Source organism: Xenopus laevis, chromosome 1S (assembly GCF_017654675.1).
Source record: "Xenopus laevis strain J_2021 chromosome 1S, Xenopus_laevis_v10.1, whole genome shotgun sequence".
In the NCBI taxonomy this organism is placed as follows: domain Eukaryota; kingdom Metazoa; phylum Chordata; class Amphibia; order Anura; family Pipidae; genus Xenopus; species Xenopus laevis.
In genome coordinates, this window is record NC_054372.1 from 62,284,057 (window position 1) to 62,311,529 (window position 27,473).

General features: G+C 40.0%; 1 protein-coding gene across 3 annotated transcripts; it reads left to right on the top strand.

The window, feature by feature from the left end:
* The first annotated feature begins 1,692 nt into the window (after window positions 1–1,692).
* Window positions 1,693–27,473, top strand: ube2d3.S (ubiquitin conjugating enzyme E2 D3 S homeolog). Of its 3 annotated transcripts, XM_041579671.1 has the most exons (8): window positions 1,739–2,202; window positions 14,359–14,422; window positions 18,316–18,347; window positions 20,101–20,178; window positions 20,292–20,397; window positions 23,090–23,183; window positions 23,305–23,354; window positions 25,925–27,473. In XM_041579671.1, the coding sequence occupies exons 1-7, from the start codon at window positions 2,179–2,181 to the stop codon at window positions 23,351–23,353; spliced, it is 447 nt and encodes a 148-aa protein (XP_041435605.1). In that variant the 5' UTR covers window positions 1,739–2,178; the 3' UTR covers window position 23,354; window positions 25,925–27,473. The 3 variants fall into 3 exon arrangements, with proteins under 3 accessions (XP_041435606.1, XP_041435605.1, XP_018098879.1); XM_041579672.1 differs by lacking the exon at window positions 20,101–20,178 and having other exon boundaries at window positions 1,693–2,202; XM_018243390.2 differs by lacking the exon at window positions 23,305–23,354 and having other exon boundaries at window positions 1,775–2,202.

Sequence of the window (27,473 nt, forward strand, 5' to 3'; positions counted from 1 at the left end):
GAATTCAAAAAATTCTTATTTCAAGCTATTTTTTGTGTACTTCGTTTAGGGAATAGTCCAAATTTGATTTGAATAAAATTCGAAAATCGAAACATTTATCATGTACTGTGTATTTAAAGATTCGACTTCGACCAGTCGCCATCAAAAACCTGCCAAATTACCATTTTAGCCTATGGGGGACCTCCTACAACCTATTTGGAGTCAATTGGTGGACTTTGAAAAATCAAAGTTTTGTTTGGGGAAAAACTTCAATTCAAATTCAAATGCACTATTACTTCAATTCATACGATTTGAATTCGGCCGAATACAGACCTATTCGGTCGAACATGGAGCTGATCAGCCAAAAAAAAACTTCGACTTAATTTTGGCTGGTCTGTTTGAATTCGAATTTCAAAGTTTTTCAAATTCGAAATTCAACCCTTGATAAAGATGCCCCTAACTGTAACAGGAAGAAGTGTCGAAGCAAAAGACACAACTGTCTGTCAATTGGCTCATGTAGGGTTGCCACCCGGCCGGTATTTTACTGGCTTAGCCGGTAAAACACCTGCCAAAGCCGGAATTACAAATTTACCTGCAATGTAGCTGCCGGTTAATTTGTAATACTCTTCAAAAAGAGCCCTCGGCCTGCCCCCAATCCCCTGTAACTTATATTTTCTGCTCAGTCTTCGGTTCTCCGTGTGGTGGCCCCGCCCCTTTTGACATTGCGCCCCCGTCCCTTTTGTTTCCGCCCCCACCAGCCAGTAAAAAATATAAGAAAAGGTGGCAACCCTAGGCTCATGTTACCTAACATGTATGGTTTGTTTGTGTGCACCGTGAATCATACGATCCGGGGGGGGGGGGGGGGGGGCGGGCCTTATTTTTGAAATGGCAGTTTTCTATTTATGTTTACCCAATGGCACATACTACTAAAAAAAAGTATATTATTATGAAAATGGTTTATTTACGTGAAGCAGGGTTTTACACATAAGCTGTTTTATACAATATATTTTTATAGAGACCTTCATTGTTTGGGGGTATAGTTTTCCTTTAAGGAAGTCATTGTGATTGGGCGAATCCAGACCACAATTGCTATTTGTAGTGACACACGGTTCCCAAATTTGCCAGGACTATATTATCCGCCCTGCTAAAACAAGTAGGCGGGCAAATGAAGTTGTATGCCCCGCCCGTGCGTGCCTTCTCGACCTCGCTCGTTCTTCTGGACTTTTCTGTTTTGTGTGTACACAGCCCACTCCACCCCCTGTCACGTGACGCATAGAACAGTCCGAGGGCGCCCTCTTGGGATTACACAAAATGCCTGCACAAGCCGATACCCTCACCCAGCACTAGCGGGAACAAACGTGAATGTGTGTGCACCCGCCCGAATACTACCAAAGCCAGTGCTATACTCAGAACCATTATGTGATCCTTGTCTCTTAGAACTGCTTCATCCAAGCGCTCCCTGTAGAAAGTGTTTTATTTTAATAGCGGAATAAACGTGTATATTATGTTAAAGTCCAAAGCAGCCCAACACCTCCTCCTGCGGCCACGTCATTACCCGGGTGACGCATCGCCGCGACTCATTGCATAACATGGGACTAAGCCATAAATTCACTGAATTGCAAAGAAAATGGGAGCGAGGATCCGCCGCTTCCGCTCGTGAACTTCCCAAGTGACATCACGAACTCACCCGACGAACACGCCGCCATTTTAGTCTACTGATTGCGACGGCTGTCATTTTCAACCCAGTGTTCGCGAGCGAGCACGTCCAGTTCGCTTACAACCAAGTAACTGTGACGCGGGTGTCCGAACCACGTGACGACTAAAAGGCGGTGCCGGGCAGGAAGAGAACAGAGAGAGCGCGCGGCACAGCGAGGAGTGGGGCGCGTGACGGAGGCATTTATCACAAGGACCGCGAGTAACAGATCAAGGCGCGCGACAGCCCGGGGGCGGGGCGGACTAAAGAAGACACCCGACGGGTCATTGAGTGATTCAACATACACCTACTTTTGTATTTAGTACCTTTCGAGCCTTCGCGCTGTCATTCCCTCCCCCGCTTGTGTTGAGTGGGCGGCTCCGGATTGTAGCGTGTCCCGGATATTGTACAAGGGGGCCTCACCACCTCCTGTTCCCTCCTCCTTCTCTTCCTCGCCTCCGCCCAGCTCACCCGAACACCCGCCCGGCAGCAGTAGCGACAGCATTATGGCGCTGAAACGGATCCACAAGGTGAGCGATGCCCGAACGTTTATATCGCTGCCATTTCCCTTCCTACGCACGTTTATATTGTATGTATGTGTGCTTCGCCTTCACGTCACTATACAATAAGCAGAGGGAGCTGGCTTTGGGCCTGCTGAGTCGCCGTCGGATGGGACAAGCGGTTTAATCCTGTGCCGCAGCCTAACATTATACCCCATCTTTCTAACACTTGATTTGAGTTTTATAAGTGGCTCATTCCGTAACTATCTAATGGATTCAGTCGCCGCGGTTTTGCCTTTGTATGAGTTTCCCTTAGGTCGGCGTTACGTGATGTAGATGCGGATCCCTATGCGCTAAAGAGCTGATGAAAAGCTTTATTCTTCTTTTCTACTCTGACACGCGTCAAATCCCTGTATGAGTAGAGATGTAATGGTGTAGCCCACAGACACGCAGCCCGCCCTAGTAGTACACACATCTCCGGCTGCTCCCGCATTATAAGATGGCGCCGCTGCCTGTCTGCACATTGTATAAAGCACGGGCGTCTGACCTGCGGCTCTCCAGACTATATTACGCTACGGTTTCCAGGCTCTCTGCCTGCCGGACCTGTTGGAAGCTGTAGGTCATAGTTTGTGTCGCCACAGGTTGGCAGTAAGTCGTATATAAGCTCGTCCCTTCATGACCTGTCAGGCCGCAGTTTTGTTGTCGCGCTGGGTGTTGCCTTCATGGATGTCACACAAACAGGGCAGCGCGGGATATTGTACAACAGTCGGTGGTCTATCACGTGATCCCACACGTGTGTGGCCCTTGTCACTGGCAGTTCAACAACCTGAGGCCTACCTGTGTATTGTACAGTGTCGCATTCTGATTCGTGATTACTGGCTGCCCTTGGAACCTGCTTTCATTTTCATGGAATGCCTTGGACATAGATCCCAAGCCCTAGGGCGGCGTGGTGGTGGTCCTTTTCCCTTATTAACTGTCTCATTTACTTGCCTTTTTAATAAAAAGGGCTGTTGTAAATGATACAGAACCACTTCAGCTATGGTTGCCACCTGGCTGGATGAGTGACCCTTATGTTATTGCAGCAGGCTGATGTTTAAAGTTGGCCATACACTGAGAGATCCACTCATTTGGCAATGTCGTCAAACGAGCGGATCTCTCCCATATATGCCCACCTTGAGGTGGGCAATATCAGGCTGATCAGATCGTGGGCACTAGGGCTCAATGATCGGATCCTAACAATGGTAACAGATGCAGCCACGATCCAACAGGATTTTTAGTCCCGTCCGATCGGCATCTGGCCAGATATCAATCAGGGAAGCCCGTCGGAAGGCCCCATACACGGGCCAATAAGCTGCCGACTCAGTCTGTCAGCAGCTTTTATTGGCCCGTATATGGCCACCGTAAATCACATAGCAATCCTTCATCAAAGACAAAATCATCTCGTTTTGTCTCTGTAGAAGGTTTACTACATGTATGGATAATGGCTGTGCCCTACAGTCTTGGTTATGGCATTATTTTCAGCCCATCAGCATCCATTGTGTTGCTCACTTCACTGAACAGGAACATGTTGCAACCATACACTGAAAAAGCAGATCTCTCTCCGAAATTCCCACCAATATTGACTGATCCAAACATTTGGGCTAAAGGATCAGATCCCCAGGACAAGAACCATATCCAGCCCATGTTATCCTTGCCCCTGCCTGGCCTACCACATATTCAACAAATACCACATATAACAAAGGTTTTGGGTTAACAATACCATTTTTTCTTGTTTACATCCTGATTACTAAAATGCTGTTTTGCACTCAGATTTGAGCAAATTATTAAAGGGGGAGTTCACCTTCAAACAACTAGTTGTTTTCAGATAGATCACCAGAAATTATGACTTTTTCCAATGACTTTCCATTCTCTATGTGTGACAGTTTTTCTAATATTAAAGTGTAAAATTTAATTTTTCACCTTCTGAAGCAGTTCTGAGAGGGTTGCTGAACCCTGTAAACTGTTCTAATGGATACATTTATCTTTTTCCCTGCTGAGCAGAATCTCTCATTAAAGGCAGGTGTTAGAATTGATACAATAGTTGCTAATATTCCACAGATGCTGCTGAGAAATGTATCCACTAAATGTTGCAAAATTGAAAGGGTTCAGAGTCTGGCCTGAATTACTCAACTGCCAGACTGAAACACCAAAGACACAAACACCAAAGACACAAACATTCAACTTTAAACTTAGATTTTGGAAAAACCTAAACAAATAAATAATGGGAAGTAATTGAGTAAAGTCTTTATTTCTGGGGAACAATCTGAAAACAACTGAAAAAAGTGTTTGGAAGGTGAACAACCCCTTTAATAGGTATTAAGTGCATAGAGGATTCCAACTGGTGTACAGTTAAGATGGCCATAGATGTTGAGATTTTTAAAAGATCCGATCCTCATCATGAGACCACGATTATCTCGGAATGATCGTACAAATACTAAAAAGACAATTTTGCCAAGAAAACAAAGGGTAGCTGCTTGCTTGGCCCTGCAAACATAGACAGATTGCACTGGGACCAACAAAGATTTTTTTAACCTGGCCAATCAATTTCCTGACCGATGTCGGCCGAAAAATCGTAAGTTGTTCGATCGTTCAAATCCCACTAACCACACGCTAATTTCAAACGATTGGTCGGACTTCGTGAAAATCGGAAGTTCGGCAAGAGAAATCTTTGCGTCTATGGGGACCTTAAGTCATAACATAGCCATTCAATTTTATGGCTTCAGTTTGCTCAGGGTACCCTGTCCATTTAATATTATTCAGCCCATGACTTTCATTGTTAGGCTATTGGCCTACTGTTTGGGGGGAAAAAATCACACAGGACTAGGTAGTTTGATGCCATTTGGCTCAGAAATGTAAGTTTGCATTTTGTTTCCAAAATCTGCCATTTGTGCCTTTACCCGCATCAAGGAAGTAGTTCCAGGTACAGGCAAGGCGGAAGGCTGATGCCAACGTATGGGATGTTTCTTGGCCTACGTTTTTCAGCAGGCCCATATTCAGTCCTGTGTGACGTGAGCTGTAGATGGAGGTACTTTTACTTTTAGTCAGTGACTCCATTAGGAATAACATTTTTCACTGAGAATTTATATAAGGATCACAAATGTAAACTTATAGGTTGTATTTTTTTTTAAATAGTAGCCAAGAATCATTGTGTGATTCTGCCATGGGAATTGGAAGACTGAAAATTGCTGTTAGGTGTCAAGAGGTCTGCTACAGGTACAGCTGTGGTGGATCCATATGGGATCCGTTTAGCAGCTTTTTGAAGCTCTCTAGATACATTAAGTAATCTTTATTTGCTTGGATAGCCATAATTTATTTTCATATTGGAGAGACTTGTTTAACACATATGGCAAAATGTCCATCCACAAAAACAACTCATTTGACTAGGATTGTCATCCAATACTCCTCATAGGAGGCATGTACAGGACCATCTGGAAAAGACCATGTCAAAGGGCTAAGGTTCTTAAAGAAATTGTTCAGTGTAAAAATAAAAACTGCGTAAATAGGCTGTGCAAAATAAAAAATGTTTCTAATATAGTTAGTTAGGCAAAAATGTAATGTATAAAGGCTGGAGTGATTTGATGTATAACATGTCAGTCAGAACACTACTTCCTGCTTTTCAGCTCTCTTGGTTTACACTGACTGGTTACCCTAGTTGGATTCTGGCTGTTTTATTAGACATCTGTTCACTCCAGCCTTTATACATTACATTTTTGGCTAACTAACTCTATTAGAAACATTTTTTATTTTGCACTGCATATCCATTTACAGTTTTTATTTTCACACTGAACTGTTCCTTTAAAGTATTTTCAAACCTACCAAATAGATGTTTATTTGGTCCCCTACAAGAGACTGGGTGGGTTAAAGGGGTGGTTCACCTTTAAGGTTACTTTTATTATGTTATAGAACGACTAATTCTAAGCAACTTTTCATTTGGTTTTCATTATTTTTTAGTTATTTGACTTTTTCTTCTGATTCTTTGCAGCTTTCAAATGGGCATCACTGTCCCCTTCTAAAAAACAAATGCTCTGTAAGGCTTCAAATGTATTATTGTTACTTTTTATTACTGATCCTTCTATTCAGACTATATTTTTCATATTCCTTATTCAAATCAATGAATGGTTGCTAGGGTTATTTGGGCCCTAGTTACCAGATTGCTTAAAATGCAAATTGAAGAGCTGCTGAATAAAAAGCTAAATAACTCAAAAACCTTCAACAATAAAAAATGCAAATTATGTTGAATATCACTCTCTACATCATACTAAAATGTATCTCAAAGGTGAACAATCCCTTTATTAAGCTTCCAATCTGGGCTGGAGGGTCTAAATTGGCAAGTATTATTGGCCTGTGTTTGTACGTATGTATGTAACCTGGGCACTGCCTGTAATTATTAAGGGGTATGTTCAAAATGTCTGAAGTGCAGGTTTGTTGCTACAGCTGGGAATTGTAGCCATGTTTTATATTACAGATATGGGATCGATTATCTGGAAACACATTTTTTTTAAACTCAAATGAGTCCTATTAAAAAAAGATGTTTAAACAATCATTCATTGTAAAAAGAATGTAACATATACCGTATATACTCGCGTATAAGCCGAGGTACCTAATTTTAACTAGAAAAATTGGGTAAACTTATTGACTCGCGTATAAGCCTAGGCTGAGAAATGATGGACTGGGAGACTTGGCACTCTATTAATAAATACCCCCAGAGCTCACAAAAAGGGTGAGGGGAGAGGGGAAGGGTGGGAGAGAGGGAGGAGGAGGAGGATGAAAGGAAAGCAATGGCAGGACAAAGAACTGAGAGGAAATAGAAGAGGGAGAGAAGAGCAGGAGAACATAATAAAATAAAAGCAATACGGAAAAATAGAACAAAGAAAGTTCTAGTCACTTGTATAATATTGGCTCCATTTTATTGCTGTACTAATTAATAATAATAATAAAGGGACTGAAGAAAATAACTTTGAACATGGGACACAACAACTCCACACAAGTCAGGGATATTAATATAAGTGGATTTATATAGAATAACTGTCTTTTTCTTAAGGTGTAACTCCATCTCCCGGTATCTCTACCACATAATGCGGCTGTAAGTGCATTGTGGGAGTTGTAGTGTAGTTTCAAAATCACTTAAGACAAATTTTATACCATTCAGTGACTTTAAAAAACCACCATTGGACTGCCAGGAACTCGTTTTTATTGTGCGGTAAAAACTTTGTGGGGGTTTGTTCATGTATAGTTATATTAAATAGCAACTACACACCTTGCTCTTTTTTTCAAACGGCAGCAGTAAGCAACTCTCTCGCTAGCTCCAAACAAAAGCACCGAGTGAAAATCTGAAGCAAATCACAGAAACCAGGTCGCCATAGCAACCGAACGCTCCAATGACGCACAGGCCCCAGACTCCTCACCCAGCGGGCTGGGAGCGCAAACTTCCTGCTGTGCGAATTTGTGGGCGTGCATCGCAGCGTGTACTTCCTACCGTAGATCACTTTATAGAACAGCAGTGTTCGTCATGGATGGTCACGGACGTCAGCTGCCTGCACCACTACATGTAGCGCACTTGTAGCCTCCCTCCACCGCCGCCGACGGGATACGGGACAATTCCGGGACAGCCAGACAAAAACAGGTCTGCCTGTTTTGCAGCCTTCTGCGTATGACCCGCGTATAAGCCGAGGTAGAGTTTTTCAGCACATTTTGGGTGCTGAAAAACTCGGCTTATACGCGAGTATATACGGTACTTTGTTTTTTTTTTTTTTTATAGCATAGTTACAATCAATCATGATATCACGAAGAGGTATTTGGGCAGGTTGATTGCCATCAAAATGCTTTGATGAGCAGTACCTTGCAAAGCTGGCATCCAATTGGGTAACCATGTTTGAAATCAAACTCTATCCTGTACATCTCCAGCATATTGCATCTGTGAAGGCTGAAAGGATGTTGTTACATAAGAACATGCTTAGAGCTGTGGGGCATGCATCTGATTGATTGTATCTTACACATATTAAACATGTGAGATGCACAGGTATTACAGGTTGTGCTTTTGACTTGTTAATAATGTTACTTTGTGTCTTTTTGCTTCTGTTCTATTGACCTAGTTTACATGTTGCCTACTCCTTGGTTTGCTTTAAACACTTTAGGGTAATGACAGATTGGGCATTTGCTCCCTGCGTTACATTGCAGGAGACAAAACAACTTGAAATAGCCCCACAACTCCCTGTCTTTTCATTGCCATAAGAACTGCCACAAATCTCTTTAAAACAATGAACACAGAGGTAACCTTTCCAATAAAACTTGGAAAATAGTTAAAGGAATTGTTTGGTATAAAAAGAAAAACTGGGTAAATAGGCTGAGGAAAATAAAAAAAATATTTTTAGGAGAGTTAGCAAAAATATAATCTGTAAAGGCTGGAGTGACTGGATGTCTAACATAATAGCCAGAACACTACTTCCTGCTTTGCAGCTCTTTTTGTTTCCACTGATTCGTTACCAGGCACTAACCAATCAGTGACTTGAGGGGGGGCACATGGGTCTTAACTGTTGCTTTTGAATCTGAGCTGAATGCTAAGGATCAATTGCAATATCCCTGAACGGTTATGTCCCATGTGGCTCCCCTTATAGACGCTGAAAATCATTAAGTTGTGTTCTTTTAGACATCCACTCATTCCAGCCTTTATACGTTACATTTTTGGCTAATTAACTATATTAAAAACATTTTTTATTTTGCACATACTATCTATTTACCTAGTTTTTATTTTTACACTGAACTGTTCTTTTAAATAAAAAGGCCAATGTCTTGCTGAATAACAACTCTAACTAAGAAATGTCAGACATACTATGTCAAAAAGAACCCTGTGGATCCAGGCACTTGAGGGATTTGTCATCAAAGATGCACTTGTCAATGCCAGTTCTTTTCTGTGACAATTGTCTTGCCAATAAGATCCAGATAGCCCATGTCAAATTTTTGACAAGCCTTATTTACTTGTTTATTTTTGTCAACCAACAGCTGCACCTTCTGGCAGAAGTGCAAAACCGTCCCCTTTACTGATCGTGTGAACCATAGTATCTCTAAGGCAGGGGTGTCAAAAGGTAGATCTGGATATTCCAGTAGGTGATCAGTAGATCTCAAGACATTGTCACTTGTCTAAATTACACTACTGTTTCATGCTTTTCATTCAGATATTTATTATGTTAAGTTTACATACGAAATAGATTTTTAAATATACATTTTTTTTCTCATAAATCAATATTTAATTAATATTTTCAATGGAACACAATGCTTTTATGGATGTAGATCATAATGGGACAACCTTACTAAAAGTAGACCCGGCATTGGTAAAGTATGGTCACTCCTGTTCTAAAGTGATTTAGATGCCATATAGGACCATGTTGCACCCTTGCTCCAGTTAGAATGTTGTTTGCGTCCGGACTGCTTTCCAGAAGTTTGTTTTAGTATTGGGATATTCATGCCACATCCTAATTTATACAGCACCTGCATGTTATGCAACCCTGGTATCCGCCCCTAACACTGGCAGCAGCCTCCTTCTTCTGTTCTCGCCAACGCAATGGTTTTGGACAGGAAAGGAGGTTACTGCCGGCACAAGTGACTGATATTGACCTTCTGATTTTGGCCTAGTGGGCCATAGCCTAATAAAAAATATTGTGCACAGGAGGATGGTGTGTATGTGATTACGTATGAAATGATGTGGCGCTCAGAGAATTTATATAAAAACTCAAGTGGTTGTGTTCCCAGACCATATAGTTACTGTGCAGTCTTCACTGGACATTAAATATAAGTTTTTTTTTTTAAAGTGTTAATAGCACTTTAAGGTTTGCATGCAGCTTGTTTTTTTCCTCGCTTTCTGACATCTGTTGTGTTGAAATATGTGGCATTCAGAAAACTTTGCATATCAAAAGGCCTGCTTAAATAGCTGTCATTTTCCTATTGGGAGACTTGTTTAACCCAGATGGCAAGGTGGCCATACACAAAAACAATCCATTTGTTTGGAATTGTCCACAAAAGCCTAATTTTGCCTCCCGTGCACACATCATAGATCGTATGTAAAGGACCATCTGGATGGTGCAACTAGTATATAACCGTAAATTAGAATAAAAGTAATCTGGTGATCATCTGTGTGCACTGTAACTACAGTTACTCCGACAATTCCTTGTCTGCCTGTGGTTTATACTGTGCCGAAATCCGCTCCATGCATTCGCACATAGGTAACACCATGCATATCAGTGCCGCTACACAAAGGAACGCCCTGTAGTGAAAACTATGGTGGAACAAAGGTACAGCACCATATGCACTTAGACTAAGAAGTGATCTTCAGTGCTTTCTCCCACCAATATTGTTTTTAATCACCTACACTTTATGCAGGTAAAAAATAAACTTTTTATCTGAAGTATTAAACCTATTTAAATAGAATAGATTTTTTTTTTAACTTTTTGTGAAATTAGGCTTTATAGGTCTTGGTCATTCAATATGTCCAGTATGTGTCATTTTGATATTTTTTCATAAATGTTATTTTTTTTTCTTTTATGGTTTTGGGTTTCAAATAGGATTTCAGACAACTGTGGACAGAATACCTTGTAACAAACATCTCAGACCATTTCAGTAGTTTCACATTAAGCATTCTTGACAAATAGGATTATAAGCATATAAGCATGCATTCTTAAGCAAACATGTTTTTCATACTGCAAGCAACTCATTTGTGTGTCAGTTGTGTATTGCAAATTGCTGGCTCACGCTGGAATCCGTCCGTTTAGCTGACTGTACACAGTGAAACTTACTCATGGCATCAGGCGAGCAGATTTATCTAATTTGCCTACCCATACATGGGGCTGAGTCCTGTGGCTGACTATTGGGTTATGCAGCAGGCCTCCCGGGACCCAGAGGTTTTCAGGAAATTACTTCTGAAGTGGCATAAACGGGTAACTTATCTTTTTTCCCACTGGGAGTGCTTTGCCAGTATTTTCTTACCTGTAGATCTTTAGTCATTTGATTGTTAGTGATTGCACATGTGCAGTTTAGTAAAGCCCACCTGGGACACCGATAGAAAGGTGCCTGCAAAGTTCTTAGGTTTTTCCACTGGCTGGGAGCTTTCAGTGCGGGTGGCAATATTTGGGCACATGCATGCACATTAGTGAGTTCCTTAGCTTGCTCATTTATGTAACCTAGATGAATGATGTGTAGCTAGTAGTACATATCAAATCCTAAAAAGCAAACACTCAATAGGGATTTTCCTTAGAGAGATGCTATACTGTAGTAATGTGTGGGCCGGCCCGCAACCCGCTGGCTGGTTTGGGCTGACCCTGCACCCCTCCTTTGCTGGCAGGTCTGGGAGGAGCTCTCCTGCCTGCCACCTTCAACTGACGGCTATATAGCCGCTAACCCCACCCCTTTTGTGACATAATCAGTGACACGGGTCTCTAAAGGGAAGTCTGGCTTGGGCGGGTGGAGGGAAAAACCCAACCCGCACATCACTACTATACTGTATAAATACATTTGGAGGACTGCTCTGTTCATTTGCACCTTCAGCAGGTGGGGATAGTTTTTAGGTGAACGGTGACCTATATCGTGTCAATATCAGGAAGACAATCTAGAAATCCATCATACTTCAACAATGCAGGTTTTTAAGAAATACGCGCTTGTCACAAGACATGACAATTCTTCATTTTTCATTTTAGAATAAAAATGAAATCACTAGACTGGATAAGTTGAATCTTGTTGTTTATTCTTTGAATGTGAGGAGATTTCTAGTAACTTGTCCACTCTAAAACCCCCCCCCCCCCCAAACAAAACTATTGAGCCGTTACCCTTTAGGGTAAGGTCACACTGAGCTTTTCGGGGAGATTTAGTCGCCTGGCGACTAATTGCCTAATTTTTGTGGCGACCAATCTCCCTGAATGCCTTGCCTCACTCTGCGCTGTCTAAAATGAAAAATCGCCGGTGACTTCGGAAAACGAATCGCCTCACGTGATTACGTACTGGAACGTAGTGACGCCATACTTCTTTAGTTCACTGTACTGGCATGTCAGTACGTCTATTGACACCTTCAGCCCTAAATAAGTATGCGAAAACAGCGCGTCTCTATAGACCAGCAATATAGACCAAGTGGCAGATCATTTCACTAATGTGCCCAAATATTACTGCTATGGGATTCCTGATCGAACTGTGCTGGGGGCCCTCATTATTAATTTCATTACGGAGGCTGAGGGCTGGTATAAATTTGAAAACGGGCCGCAATTGGCCCCCGAGCCGCACTTTGGACATGCCTGCCCTAAGTACTGTATTATGGACGTTCAAAAGACTAACTAAAATAACCAAATGTTTCCACAGCAGCTTCCTATCTTCTGAAGCATGGATCATTACTGTTCTACTGCTTTCCTTTATATTACCCCATAACATAAAGTTGTGTTAATTCATGTGTACTATCATTGGAATGTTTGCTTTCTTGCTATCAGTTTGTTTCCTGGCATAGGCTTTTTGTGCTTTTCCATTACCGCGATTGCTAAAACAAGTTCTCTTTTCAAAGCACATTATGCACTTTTTGTTAAATAAAGATTGTGTGATGGAATTGTTTACAGGACAATAACATTTGAGTAGTTGGCTTAGCAAAATCTTTCTAGTTCCTGAAAATCTTGACTAATGCTTAGGTCATCACTGTGAGTTCTAGTTCTGGAATCTACCCTTTCTCTGTTCTGCATTCCACAACATGAATTCATGTTTAACACTTCGTATAGTTCAAGCTTTTGAAGGATTTCTGAGGTTTATACTTAGGTTTTTCTTTTAAAATTGGTTGACATTGTTACATTAACAACTGCTGCTCACAGATGAGCATAGTCTGGCCAAAATCTGTCCCATATGCAGATACAGACACCTCTTTTCTGTCATTATGCACACAGGGCAGATGCAGACGACTTAGGCCTCTATTTTTTCCAAAGGCAAAATTATGATTGTCCTTTAGTCAATGCCCTTTTATTAAAATAGATTTGCTTTACAAATACAGGCTTGCAATGACTGAAGTTACGCCGTCTGCTGCCCCATTCACTGGGAGATGCCAGGTTGTACCTGGGCATGTGCTCCTTTTAGGAAGTAAACACTGCATTACCATTTTACTTACTGTTCCCAGGCGTTGGTCTAAAATCTAAAAAATATTCTTCTGCTTTGTAAGTGCTACATTAGGGTCTTCATAAAACGATTACTTGCCCAGGTGAAAAAAACGGAGCTTTTACATTCTCTGGGGAGTGTCTTAACATATTGAAACCACCAGGGAATGGGGCTACCCTTTCCTGACCATCAAAAAAAAATCAAAGGACCAAGAAAAGACCCCCTAAGGTGCTCCACTAACACATGTCCTGCTAGAAAATGTTCACCAGGTTTTGAATCTATTCTTCAGCTAGTTCAATGTCAAAGTACAAATCTTTCTTCTCAGGACCCTAAAGGTCCCCATAGACGCGACAATTCTTCTTTGGTGAACGACCGATTTCAGTGCAGTCCGACTAATCCGTCAAATTATCGTGCGGTTAGTGGGATTCAAACGATCGTACATCTTACGATTTTTCGGCCGACATCTGTCAGGAAATTGATCGGCCAGGTTTAAAAATCTTTATCGGTCCCAGTGCAATCTATCTATGTTTGCAGGGCCAAGCAGGCAGCTACTCTTCAGTTTACTGGCAGTATTGCCTGAAATGGTCTTTTTAGTTGATTGACACATCGTACATTTAAACGATCATCAAATCATGGTCTCACGATAACGATTGGATCTTTTAAAAATCTTTACATCTATGGCCAGCTTAACACAAAAACATGAGTTTTATATTTGCTTTTAAATATAGTTTATGGTTACCATACATTTGGAAGCATAGCTTCGCTTTCAGAACCAATACGGTTTTAGGATACAAATTTAATATATTCTTTAAAGCAGAGAGTCTAAATTAAATCACAAATGGAGGCCCAACACGCCACCTCCAGTTCATCTGCTTCCTGGTTTTTCCATGGTAAATTGCATTCTAATTGCACTCTTCTGGGCTGCAGAATGCTATGGGGGACATTAGTGACAAGCTTTCAGTTTTGGTGATCTACAAAGGTGTTTTTATGGTGCAGAAAAACATGCATGTAATCCACGTTCTTATTTCCTCTTGTTTATAGGAACTCAATGATTTGGCTCGTGATCCTCCAGCTCAGTGTTCCGCCGGCCCAGTTGGAGATGATAGTAAGCGACTTTAAATTCAGCTATGCAACTATTTATGGATGGGTGTCTTTATGTAATATACCTAACTTAAAACGCAAAGATAACCTAGCAGACACGTAGTGGCTTTTTAAACATTTAAGATTTTGATGGCCTTAAAAATATCTCATGTGTTTTCTTGCTGAAATGTAATCATTATCCTATTATTCAGGCAGCTTGCTTCTCTTTATTCAAGTCTCTTATTCAAACCCTGCCTGGTTGCTAAGGTAAATATCACTAGCAACCAAATAGCTGCTGACATTCCAAACTTGAGCTACTAATCAAAGCTAAGTAACTCAAAAGATAAATGGAAACAAACTGCTAGTTATTTCTGAATATTAATGTCTATATCATACTAAAAGTGAACTTAAAGGTGGACTACCCCATTGAGTTAAACGCTGTTATGCACAATAAGAAAGGGCAATACATTAAAACCATATTTGTTTTAGTTTTATAATGCGCAGAATAACCTGTAAAGTCAACTTATCTTTAAGCAGTCTTAAATCTGTTAAAATATATATTTTTTTTTTTTTATGGACAGTCAAACTCACCAGTGTTGGCTCAGCAAGTAAAATTGTTTACTCTTTAGCCTGTGTTGACTTTTGTAGAGCCTAGTAGCCAGGTTCCTCTCCATCAAACCATCGAAAGAATCCATGGGGGATCCATATACTTTGATTAGAATATAGAATTGCACTGAATTTAACTGACCAGCACAAGTACTTGCTGATAATTGTGATGCAAGTCTGTGGGTGTTGGGTTTGGCCTTTACTTAAATGTATATAAGTTGGATATATTTTCATGCTTTCTAGGCAAGAGTTTGTAGGTAGCTTTTATCAGCCCATGTATGGCCAGCTTTACCAAACTGGTATTTATATTTAAGTAAATATTGCTCTTTTACATCTCTTGCCTTGCCCCCTCTTCATGATGGTCTCTGTGCTGCCTCAGAAGTCACCTGACCAGAAATACTATATATAGTGTAGTTTTCCTTTAATACGTGCAGTTTAGAGCATGGATTATTTAACTAGCAGTGTCTTTATATAATAGGATCACTGTCAAACTGGCCCACTTGGATACCAGGAAAATTCCCGGTGGGCCTTTCTGGTTCTAACCATTTGCCCTGTTTTTTGCATGGGAACAAAGAGGCTTAACAGATGGAAGGACAGAGTATGTAAAGCAAAGAGATTAGGAGAAAAAATAGTTTGGACAGGGGCCCATGGTCTAAGGTTTTCTGGTGGGCTCCTGATTTCCCAGTCAGACACTGAATAGGATTATACTATTATTGAAATTAAAGTCTGGGGGATAGCTAAAGAATTAGAATCATTGCATAATACAAGACTAATATACATGTTTTATAACTTGCAATAGAGCTGATAAGTGTTTGCATTCAAGCCTTGTAGAGTATTTATCCTTTTTAAACAGGAATGGCAATACACTTAAGAGATAACAGATTAATTATGCTGCAGAATTTTAGGGCAAATCTATTATATCTGGGATATTGAGTGCTCTTGTCCATTTTTAGGGCCTCTTCACTTGCATTTTAGTATGCACTCCTGTGCGGTTGCCTTTTTTTTTTTTATTTGATACATCACATGGTGGCCACGCTTAATGCCCCACAAGAACAAGCTGCAATAAAAATGTGTTCCTGTGTCACCACACTGGAACGCATCCTAACCTGTCTGCACTTTTGGATGGCTAAGCTTTAGCAATGAAAGGGCAGCTGTTATGATAGTTTGTGCTCTCTGCATGAATGATCGGAACAATAGGAAAGCCACCATACTGTGTGCAGCCCCTTGCATGCTGTTTCTGGTTGACCTTTGTAAACCTTTTAAAGGAAGCGTAGCACCAAAAAAAATTTACATTTTGCATCAGGAATGATACTTTTTATATAAATAAGCTGTTGTGTAGCTATTAAGTCTGAAAAATGAGAAACGGCACATTCTACAATGCAGATAATGTTGGTTTAGGTTCCTGTCATAGGCTACTGCTACACCAGGGGGATACTCTGATAAACACAGGCCGAAGATCAGTTTCTATCAGCTTTCTGATGTGACTGCACCTAGAGCCGCAGAAACGCCAAAACGAGTACTTGCGTGAAATGCAAATCCGCTTGCATAAAGCTGATAGGAGTTTAAGGGCTGTTCCTCTGTAGAATACGGTGGGTTATCTGCAATTTAACCTGTGCCTTTTAGCCCTGTTTCTATATGAAACTAAACAACAACTATTAAGCTATAGCAGTGTTTCTGAAGCAAACTTACTGGTTTTGCCAATGTAGGGCAACAAAACATTATTAAATCACTTAACGTTTTTTCATGTTACTGTGTTCCTTTGTTAACAAGAAGATACTATAGTTAAAAGGAAAGTAAACCCACTTCTTTTAAATAGTGTGCCCACTATTCTCTCCTGGGCATTCTTGCCAAGTGCATCACCAAGCACTTTTTGGACCTGCTTGGCTCCTCTACTGTCCGGACCTAACACTAATCAATTTAAAAAAAAAAAAACCCCACAGAAGTTGCTAGGAAGCACACAAGTCCAACCAACTTCTCTAAAACCATTTAATTGACACGCGCTGAAGGAAATAAATAGGTTCACGCTTGGGCCACTTACCTGGTACATTCAGAGATGCCCAGAGATGAAGTTGGTGGCTGCCATGTTAAATCTGCTCTCTGGCTCCCTGACAGTCATTACTAAATAGGATCATTTGTACTGGAATTTTATTCCTCAACCAGCAGTTGGGTGTTTGTTTTTTTTTATTTTATTATATAATATTGGCTTTTTACTATTGAGTGCTGTTCTTAGATCTACCAGACAGCTGTTATCTGGTTACCTTCCCATTGTTCTGTTGTTAGGCTGCTGGGGGGGGGGTTGATATTGCTCCAACTTACTGTACAGCAGTAAAGAGTGACTGGAGTTTATCGGAGCACAAGTCACATGACTGGGGCAGCTGGGAAACTGACAATATGTCTAGCCCCATGTCAGGTTTCAAAATTAAATATAAAAAAATCTGTTTGAGAAACGGATTTTAGTGCAGAATTCTGCTTGAGCAGCACTATTAACTGATGCATTTTGAAAAAAAAACATGTTTTCCCATGACAGTATCCCTTTAATAAAGGAGGAATACTTAAATTACTGATCTCCGTGCTCCGTACTTCTACCAGTTAATTAAGGATTGTAGGGTTGATGCTATCTATATAGTAAGAGCCGTGCACAGGTCCACTTTAATTATAATACATAAATTAGAGACATGCACAGCTTCTCACTTAAAACATTTATTTGTGCATTTTAACCACAACAAAATTGCATATTAACACGTTTACAAGCACACCACAGTGCAGTCCCCCCCCCCCCCCGTCTGCCTACCATGTGTTAGCCACACCCTCCTGACACATTTCACGCTATTGAACACTTCATCAGAGGAGGTCTGATAGCGCCCCAACCCACACAAAAAATAAACTGTACAGTCACAAATATGGAGCGCTCACCTCCCAAAGTAGTCCACCGTTGCTGAACCGAAAGACCCTATCCTGTCCTAGGGTCACATCCATACATCGAAAAAATCACCAGCAGCACACTGTTAGATTTGCAAAAAGGCAACGTTGTGGGCCCTCCCAGGCCCTTTATCAAGCTTGATAAAGGGCCTGGGAGGCCTGAAACGTTGCCTTTTTTGTATGCTATGGGCTAAATAAATTTTGCACTTGAGCACTTTTTGCAAATCTAAGTGTGCTGCTGGTAAAAAATAAACTGTAGGCATGGTGGTGGTTAAATATTGTGGGGTTTCCTCTGTTACAACTTTAACCTAACGCCTCTAATTATGCAATTTTAGTATTTTGTTTTTCTTCTTCGAATTAATATTCTCATACTTGTTTTTTCCCTCACCTTAGTGTTTCACTGGCAAGCAACAATAATGGGACCTGTGAGTATGGCGCGTTATAATTTGTAAGGTATTCAGTGCATATGTAAAGTGAAATTGCTAAATCATGCCATAAGCATACAGATATTGTGTACCTGACAAACTGTTGTAAGACCAATGACTCTCCATATAGTTTGATTTATCGTAAACAACTGCTATTGGTCCAATGTATTTGTAAAGTGTAATCCTGTCCCCTTGCAAGTGCCTTTTTTTTCCGGAGAAAACAACCTAAATTTTGACAGTCTACCCTCCTAATTTAAATCTTCCATCCCTCTAACCCAGGGGTCCCCAACCTTTTTCACCCGTGAGCAACATTCAGATGTAAAAAGTGTTGGGGAGCAACATAAGCATGAAAAATGTTCCTGGGTGGTGCCAAATAAGGGCTGTGATTGGCTATTGGTAACCCCTATGTGGACTGGCAGCCTACAGGAGGTTCTGGTTGGCTGTACATCTGGTTTTCCTGCAACCAAAACTTGCTTCTAAGCCAGGAATTAAAAAATAAGCACATGCTTTGAGGTCACTGAGAGCAACATCCAAGGGGTTGGGGAGCAACATGTTGCTCGCGAGCTACTGGTTGGGGATCACTGCTCTAACCAGTTTGGTTTCACTCTGCATTCACTCCAGCTCATTTATATCCCTCTTAAGGACTGGAATCTAAAACTTCACTGCATACTCCAGATGTGACCTTAAGAGGGACATATACAGAAATAGTTGGGAAATTTTTTGTTTGTGCGCACTCGTTTGTACCAACTCTACCACACAGTTGAGGAGCGATTAAATTGTATATTTTTGGCATGTGAGGAAACAACCATACCCAAATACAACCCTCAAAAAAATAACTTTGGGACCTTGGGATAAGGGTAGACTTGCGTACTTCTCTCTGCTTGATGAACATTAATGAGAGGGAGAGAAGTGGATGCGCTGAAATCAGCCGATTCCTGTATTTTCATTTAAAAGGACCATTTCTGCCTGTGTGCGGCTACACCGAACCAAGTGGAGATTGGCTTCAAAATGGCTGCTTTGACAGGTTTCAGGCCCATCTCCCCTCCACGTGATGCTGTGAAGCCTTGCACAGATGACCGTACTTTTAAATGCAGATCTAGGAATTGGCTGATTTCAGCTCATCTGCTTCTTTCCATCTCATTAATAGTCACCCGGAGGATCAAAGTGTGCAATAAGCTGTGTTCCCTTGCCCTTAGAGTGTAAGCTCCATGGTGGCAGGGACTGATTTCAGTGATGTGTTCAGTAATTTGTCAGTTTTGATATATAAATGCCCAGGATGCATCCCTATTTGTCCAAGGGAATGAACCTCCATGTTCTTGGACATGTCCGTGGGAGACCTGCCAGCACCCACTGCACAGACTGCAATTATATTCATAAGGATAGATTAACTAAACCTATGTTTGATTTGTCTTTATTTTTTCTTCAGACTTGGATATAGGAGAGTTTTCAGTGACACACTACCTTAAATGAGTTTTATATTTACATCTTAATTGTTCTACAATGGCATGATGTAACCTTTCTGTACTGAACGATCAAGTTTAAATTGAATCAAGAATTTGTTTCTAGTGTCCAGTGTGATGCAAAAGGCTTTTGGGTGGATTTTTCTGCAGCTGTATAGTATAAAAGTTTGTGTACCACTTAAAGACTATTAATGTTAAACCATATCTTGTTTCTGATATACTTAGTTATAAAATATATTTAAAATGGTACTGGTTGCCATACCAGTTGTAGTAATATAAATTTCTTTTAACAGAATGACAGCCCATATCAAGGTGGTGTGTTTTTCTTGACGATTCATTTTCCAACAGACTATCCCTTTAAACCTCCTAAAGTACGTATAAATAAATGTCTGAGAATATCTGTTATTTTTGTTCCCCCTCCCTTCACGATTTGTCTTAATAGGTATGTACTGCAAATATACCAATTCTCACCTTATCCCTTTAGGTTGCGTTTACAACAAGAATCTACCATCCAAATATTAACAGCAATGGCAGCATTTGTCTTGATATTCTCAGATCACAGTGGTCCCCAGCTTTAACTATTTCTAAAGGTAAGTTAAAGCAAATTTTTGTTTTTTGCTAAGTAAGATAATAAAAGCATTAGTCTCAAGTGTTTAATATTCATTTTTTCTCTTTATCTAGTAAAATGGTATGTTTTAACTTTGTAAGGGTAGCATATGTTCAGTCAACCTACTGAAACTATGTTCATGAGCAATTCATTATCATTGAACTCTACATTAAGGCTGATGCCACAAGGAGCTGAATATTGGCAGGCTTAAAAAATGCAGGCCAGGATTTAGCCCCTACGCTTGCATCAGTCTTCCTCCTTGCCTGCATCTGGAGCCATTGTATGTCAGTCCTAGCGCAAGCACACTATGAGAAAATTCAGTACAGTGTGAATTTTCGCCATCGGACTATCCACCACGCTTCATGCCACTTCGCCAGTCTAAATTTCGTTACCACTGTGCTAATTCACTAAAATGCTAAGTTGTGTCTCAGCAGCCGAACTCTGGCGAAGCTTCGCTAGCATTAATTAGTCAGTCAGGCTGATCATTTCACGTTCATTTCTGCCTAGCGAAACTTCGTTAGTACTCTAAAGCTGGTCACAGACGCAAAGATCCGATCGTACGAATCAATGTACGATCAGACTTCCCCATCTCCCAACCTGCCACTAACCATAAAGATCAAAGTCTTACCATTCAGATCAAATATAAAGTTGTAAGAACAGATCAGCCGATTTTCTGCCCCTGCCGGCAATCGTACGATAGTTAAAGCTAGTGACAGTCTCCCTCTGAAAATCGTATGATCTGCAATACACGCAGAGATATTACCCGCAGCCGACAGAAATTTTCTAACCTGTCCGATCGACCAAACGACCAATCTCCACCGGACGAAAAATGTCGAGACTCTCCACACACGGTCCGAATATCGTATGAATCCTCGATTCGTACGATCGGATCTCTGCGTCTATGGCCAGCTTTCGGCCTAGGTCAATTTGAATACATATAGGTCATATATATATATATATATATATATATATATATATATATATATATATATATATATATATATATATATATACAGTGTAGAAGGCTTTAGCACACACTTCAGGAGTTAGGGACCTGGGTGCAATCCAGAAGTAAAATATCCACGACAAAAAAGCTGAAGCACACCAGGATTTTCTTCAAGAAATGTAAAACTGTTTATTCCATCAACGTTTCGGCTCTCGAGTGGAGCCTTTATCAAGATAAAGATTACAACAAAGTGAAAACTATTTAAAGACTCACCCAGCTCACTCCCACCTCCCAGTGACGCCCCCTTTCAGGTGTGAGGGATAATTAGAAAATTCATTAGTGTGACTGGTTCTTCCAATAGATACATTCTGTAGAAGCAAATACATATAAAACACAGAATGTGAAATACAGTGTATAACGTGCTATATATAAATATTAAATATTAAACATCAAAATAGAATTTATATATAAAAACACTTAAAAATCCACAAAAAGGATTACCAGTATCAAAACCTAAAAACAAACTGTTTGCAGAGATCGCTATATTATACTTGACAATCATTTTACAGAATCTACCCCTTTTATCTTTTATCCAAAAAAGGAGAAAAAGAGCAATATTCATTGAGACCGCGAGGGGCCACGGTGTCCAAAGTTTTAATCCAATAAACTTCTTTTTGCAAAAGTAACCGGTCCCAGTCACCCCCCCTATTAGGTATATATATATATATATGTGTATATATATGTCTTTATTAGAGATGTTGGCACAATTGCTTGCAGTGGCCACTTATTATTACACATGTCCAAGGAAGCAAAATAAAGACAAGATCCTAATGCCATAGAAATGAGCCTACCTAAAACAAATGTGGCATGCCTCTTAATTGGTTAAAAAAAAAATGAACAAAAAACATTTTTAATAGTTAGAACTTTTAAAGGCAATCCCGCTTTAAAATATGAAAAACCACCAGAATTTTTAGACCTTTTCTGACTTTCTGGCATACAGGATATGATGTCACTGACATAAGATTGAGGAAGGTGTAGCTTCATCTTATCAGTTCGCCAGGTCTAAGCTGGAGAAGGAAACTCTGAAAAAGGAAACGTTCTGTAAAATTCGCACTTAAGTGAATTTACGGAGTAACTATTGTTTGCCTGAGTGACACTTTGCCTGGCGATAGGGCACGAAACTACACTATTGACTGTCTCTTTCGATAGGGAATTGTCCTCTACGCCTATTAGCAATGTCCCTGCGGATGGGATTTCTGCCGAATTTTCGCTAGCGACTGCCACTTCGCCCTTTAGTAAATGTGCATCTGGGCTAACGCAATGGGTACAGGCAAGGTGGAAGGCCGATGCAAGCTCAGGGGCTGATTTTTTTGGCCTGCGGTTTTCTGGAGGCTGAGATTCAGCATAATTGTCCTATGTTCTCCTTTGTTCTTTGTATTTAACACTTCATTCTTGCTCATTATGGATCAATTTATATAAATGTAGTGAATCGGCTGTGTCTTGATATTTTCTTGAAGTTCATCTATTAGGCCAATTTTCGTACAGCATCAAATCCACAGAAGTTACTCTTTTTGCTTTGCTCTGTTTTTAGACAAAGTTTTATTTGCATAATAATTAAAAAGAGAGAAAAAATCCAGTACTGGTGTCACTTTAGCTAGTAGCAATTCAATTTTAGATGTTTCATTATATTCATGGCAAACCTAACAAAGTGTTTGAACCTCTCTTGCAGTTCTTTTGTCAATTTGTTCACTGTTGTGTGACCCAAACCCAGATGACCCTCTAGTGCCAGAGATTGCACGGATCTACAAAACAGATAGGGAAAAGTAAGTATAAATACTTGGACATTGACAAACAAAGACTGTAAACTTAAAGGATTTAATATTCCAAAATTATTTAATCCTAAGGATACATGTGCAGTTCCCAAGACTCTGTTTAATTTACTAGGTACAATAGGCTAGCAAGAGAATGGACAGAAAAATACGCTATGCTGTAGGGTAAGCGTGCTTTACTTTGTTGTGTTGTCAACGAAGTTTGTAAGCACTTGAATAGAGCATGACTTTGATATAAATGCTTCTGTGCTTTATTGAAAGGGTTTATTTGGTGTGTGCCATTAAATAGCAGAGCGCATGGAAACATTTATAACCATAACAAGATATGGAACCTTGTAATTTCAGAAATGTTCATTTTCTTTTGCACTATTTAATTTTACAATGTATAACTGCATTTAAATAGGTTGTGGTGTTGTTGGAACTGTAGCTATCTTAAGCGTTAAACACATTGGTTCGAATCTGCAGAAGGATGTTCAGCTGCTTGTGTGTGGCTGCAAAGTATATTTTAGTATTTCTCTAAATTGTGCTAATTTCATAAATACATTTTTGACTGCAGCATGTTTTTTTTTGGGGGGGGGGGGGTTGGGGCGAGTGGACACAGGGATAATGTGTATATTAAAACATTTGGGACTGCCCATACTCAAAAACAATACTGCTATTGACTGGCTGGACCAGTCAGAGTTGCCAACTGGGGTTTCCTAGGGCCTACAGCCATTTTAGGTAAGGCACATATTTTGTGAGTGTCTTGTCTTTTTTTTAATTACATTAGACTAGGACTCTTGCTGGATATTACTAGATAATAATCATTACCACAAAGTGCTCTTACCCATATAGGTGTGATACTCATGTGTTGTGGTGATAGGTGCTCGCTTATAGGTCTCTGCCCTGCAACCGGAGACGTAGTCAGAATGAGGATTAAGCAATGCGTTTAGTGGCAGCCAAATCAAAATATACATATGCATTTTCACAGTTGAAAAGTTCTGGTATGCAGTACAGTATTGAGATGCTGGACAACGATAACTTTTTGAGTTTCTGAGTCTCAATGCTTGCATTTTACTCTATTATATACCCTCACATTTTGTAGTGTGCCAACATCAAACCTGCTAAATGTGCATGCTGTGCTCTGTTGAAAAGTTTGATGCCCTATACCCATATTCCAAACTATGTTGTGCAAAGGCACCCAAATGAAAATCTAGCCTAAAATTTTCACAGGCAAGGGCAATTCGTAAAAATAATGCAATATAACCACTCAAGGCAATCCATTTTTTTCTGTGTCCTCCGTAAAAATCGAAGTTAAAATAATTTTGCACTAGAAGTGAGCTCCCGGTGCAAGTGGTCATGTAAGTGTGAGCACACATGCACTTCTGACATCACGCGCATAATGAGCAAGTCGCAGCACTTATCCAACTTGCAGCCAACATAGCCGCTCATGCCAGGAGCTCTGTCTGTGTGGGTGGCCTAGTACTGGCGGGAGGCAATTTAAAAAAAATACTGTTACCTCCAACCAGAGTGCGGGCTCAATTCACACCAAAATATGAATGAATTTGAGTTGCTGTAACAGATTTCCTTTCTGTAAAAGTTTTCTCTGTTGTCCTGGTGGTGGCTTGTGTTCAGCCATTCTTGTATCCTTTGCCGAAACAAAGCCCCATGTTTTATTGTTTGGAACCAGAGATGATGCATGTTAGTTGCCTGTTGCTGAAAGCCCTGCAAAAAATAATTTTTACTTCTATGCATTCTAGAATTTTTCAAGAAGTAAACCTATTTTAATTTATGCTCCCTTTAAAATGCTGCATGACGCCTGTATTCAACATTAAGTATGTTGAAGGGCTTCTACTGAATGTCACGTTAACTGGTGTCTTTGTTCCCATTGGTTCTGTACACAAGATGACTGGCATTTATCATTCCAAAGAACAGTTGTACATTATTTCACAGTCCAATCGCAGTGTTCCACACACCAAATCAGCTGCTACTGATATTGATTCCTGGGGTTCAGTGACCGCTCCCATTAAGGAAACATTGTGTTAGTGCAGTAGGAGGCAAAAGACAGAACTCTGTTTTATTGGCTCATGTGACCTAACATGTATGGCTTGTTTGTGTGCACCGTGAATCCTAGGATCCCAGGGGGTGGCCCTTATTTATTTTTTTTTAAATGGCAATCAGAATTACCCAATGGAACATACAGTACTACTAAAAAGCATATTATTATGAAAATAGTTTATTTACATGAAGTAAGGTTTTTACATATGAGCTGTTTTCAGCAGTATATTTTTAGAGACCTACTTTGTTTGGGGGTATAGTTTCCTTTAATGGAAAGTGATAAATATTTTAAGCAAACGTGAAGCAAGTCGACTTATTGCCGCATAGGACATTAACCGATTACGATCCTTGGCCTAGAGAATGGCTTTAACCCTTTACTTGCCAGGTAGTATAGTTTTATAGCATTGCCACATTACAATGCACCAGGACCATGATATATATGTGCAAGTCTGCCGTTGATCTGCGGCATGCCTCATGTTAATGGTAAACAGGTGTAAGGATCTAAAGGCATCTGCGCACAAAGGGAAAAGTTGGTCGTTAGAAAAATGTATTTTCCATTTGAAATGGTTTATGCACAGAATGTATTTAGGAAGCGAAATAATTTATGGAGGATTTCCCCCCTTATATAAAAGACCATCAGTAATTCCATTACTGCTGCTTTTTGAATAACCATTCTGCTTTCCTTTCTATACTTTCAGGTACAACAGAATAGCCCGGGAATGGACTCAGAAGTATGCTATGTGATGCTACCTTCAAGTCTGAATAACCTGCATTATAGCTGGAATAAACTTTAAATTACTGTTTTCCCTCTCCCTTTCAGACCTCATCTACTTGCCCTTTCCCCACTTCTTTTTTTTTTTTTTTTTTTTTTAATTTTTTTTTAATTTTATTTTTATTTTTTTTGTTTGTTTTTTTGTGCTGCCTCCCCTTATGCACATGCTCACATGGGAAGACTTTAGTTCAGCATTGGACAGAAACTGCTATAGACTGTCAAGTAGTTGCCAGAATACTATTGCCCAAGATATATAATCTTTTCAAACGGAGCATGTGTTATACCTGGCCAACGTATTCACTTAACTTGGTTATGAGACTAAAACCCATCCTTCATTTCTGGCACAACTGGTGAAGATTAGCGCCTTTGGGGGGGGAACGTGTTTGGGGAGAACGCTCAATTGTCTAGCGTTTTTGGCTGGCAAAAAATGCGATGACAACCTGTTTAGTCAGCCCTTCCAGTGTTAGAAATTTGAGATCTTAAGATGTACTTTATGCTCATAACTGATGTTTTGGGTGGAGAGTTGGTGTTTGAAAATGTATAGCAGCAGAACAGAAAAATGTGATGTATTTTATGCATGTCAATAAATATGACAAGTGGAAACTGAAAGCTGACACCCCATTGAATACCAAGTAGGATCAAAACATTGTGTATTTTTTTTTTTTTTTTTTTTTCATTTGGAAACCATTTTTGGAGGCTCTGAGCTATTAGTTAATCTATCTTCCAAAACACTGTTAATATAGCACTGAATACATGATGCAAGCGTCAATGGTTGACTGATCAACTAATAGCTCTTTAGAATTTTTTTTTCTTCAATAAAGTTGCATAAACCAATGTGGTAGCTGCCTGACTTAATGTTTGCAACATATTTTCTTTGTAAATGCAACAAATCTGTGTGTATATAAAGTTTGGATTTTGTTCTGTTTGACGTCAAATTATGGTGTACAGGTCACGAAAACACAATATTTTCCTGTGTTAAGTTTTTTGATCATCTTATATTCAGATTATATTAAATATGCCCTACAAACTGGGAAGATCCAGCACTGAGTATATGACACAGATTATGAGAGCTGGTGGGTTTCATATCGGGTGGGTGTCTGATTTATCGGGTGGTTAATGCAGGTGAGGCAAAGGTTTTTTTCCAGCCTTCAAGAGAGATCTTTCAGCACACTGACTGCTCTGAGATGTGAAGCCGGGGTACTAGGGCTAAAGGGTTTAAACATGATAAAATAGGCAAACTAATACTACACAGCCAAATCCCTATTGGCATGTGGGAGTGTTATTGTGAGGCTTGTTTAAAGTGATTTTTTTTTTTAAATGTGGGATGTTCATTAGATTGAAAGGATTATTTGCTCTGCTGTTTACAAAAATACGTATTTTAGTGCAAACATAAATTTAATCTCTCTAGGTGACTTTACCATGAATGAATAAAAGCAGTACTGTTTTTCATTTCACAATAAAAAAAGCTGTCTGTG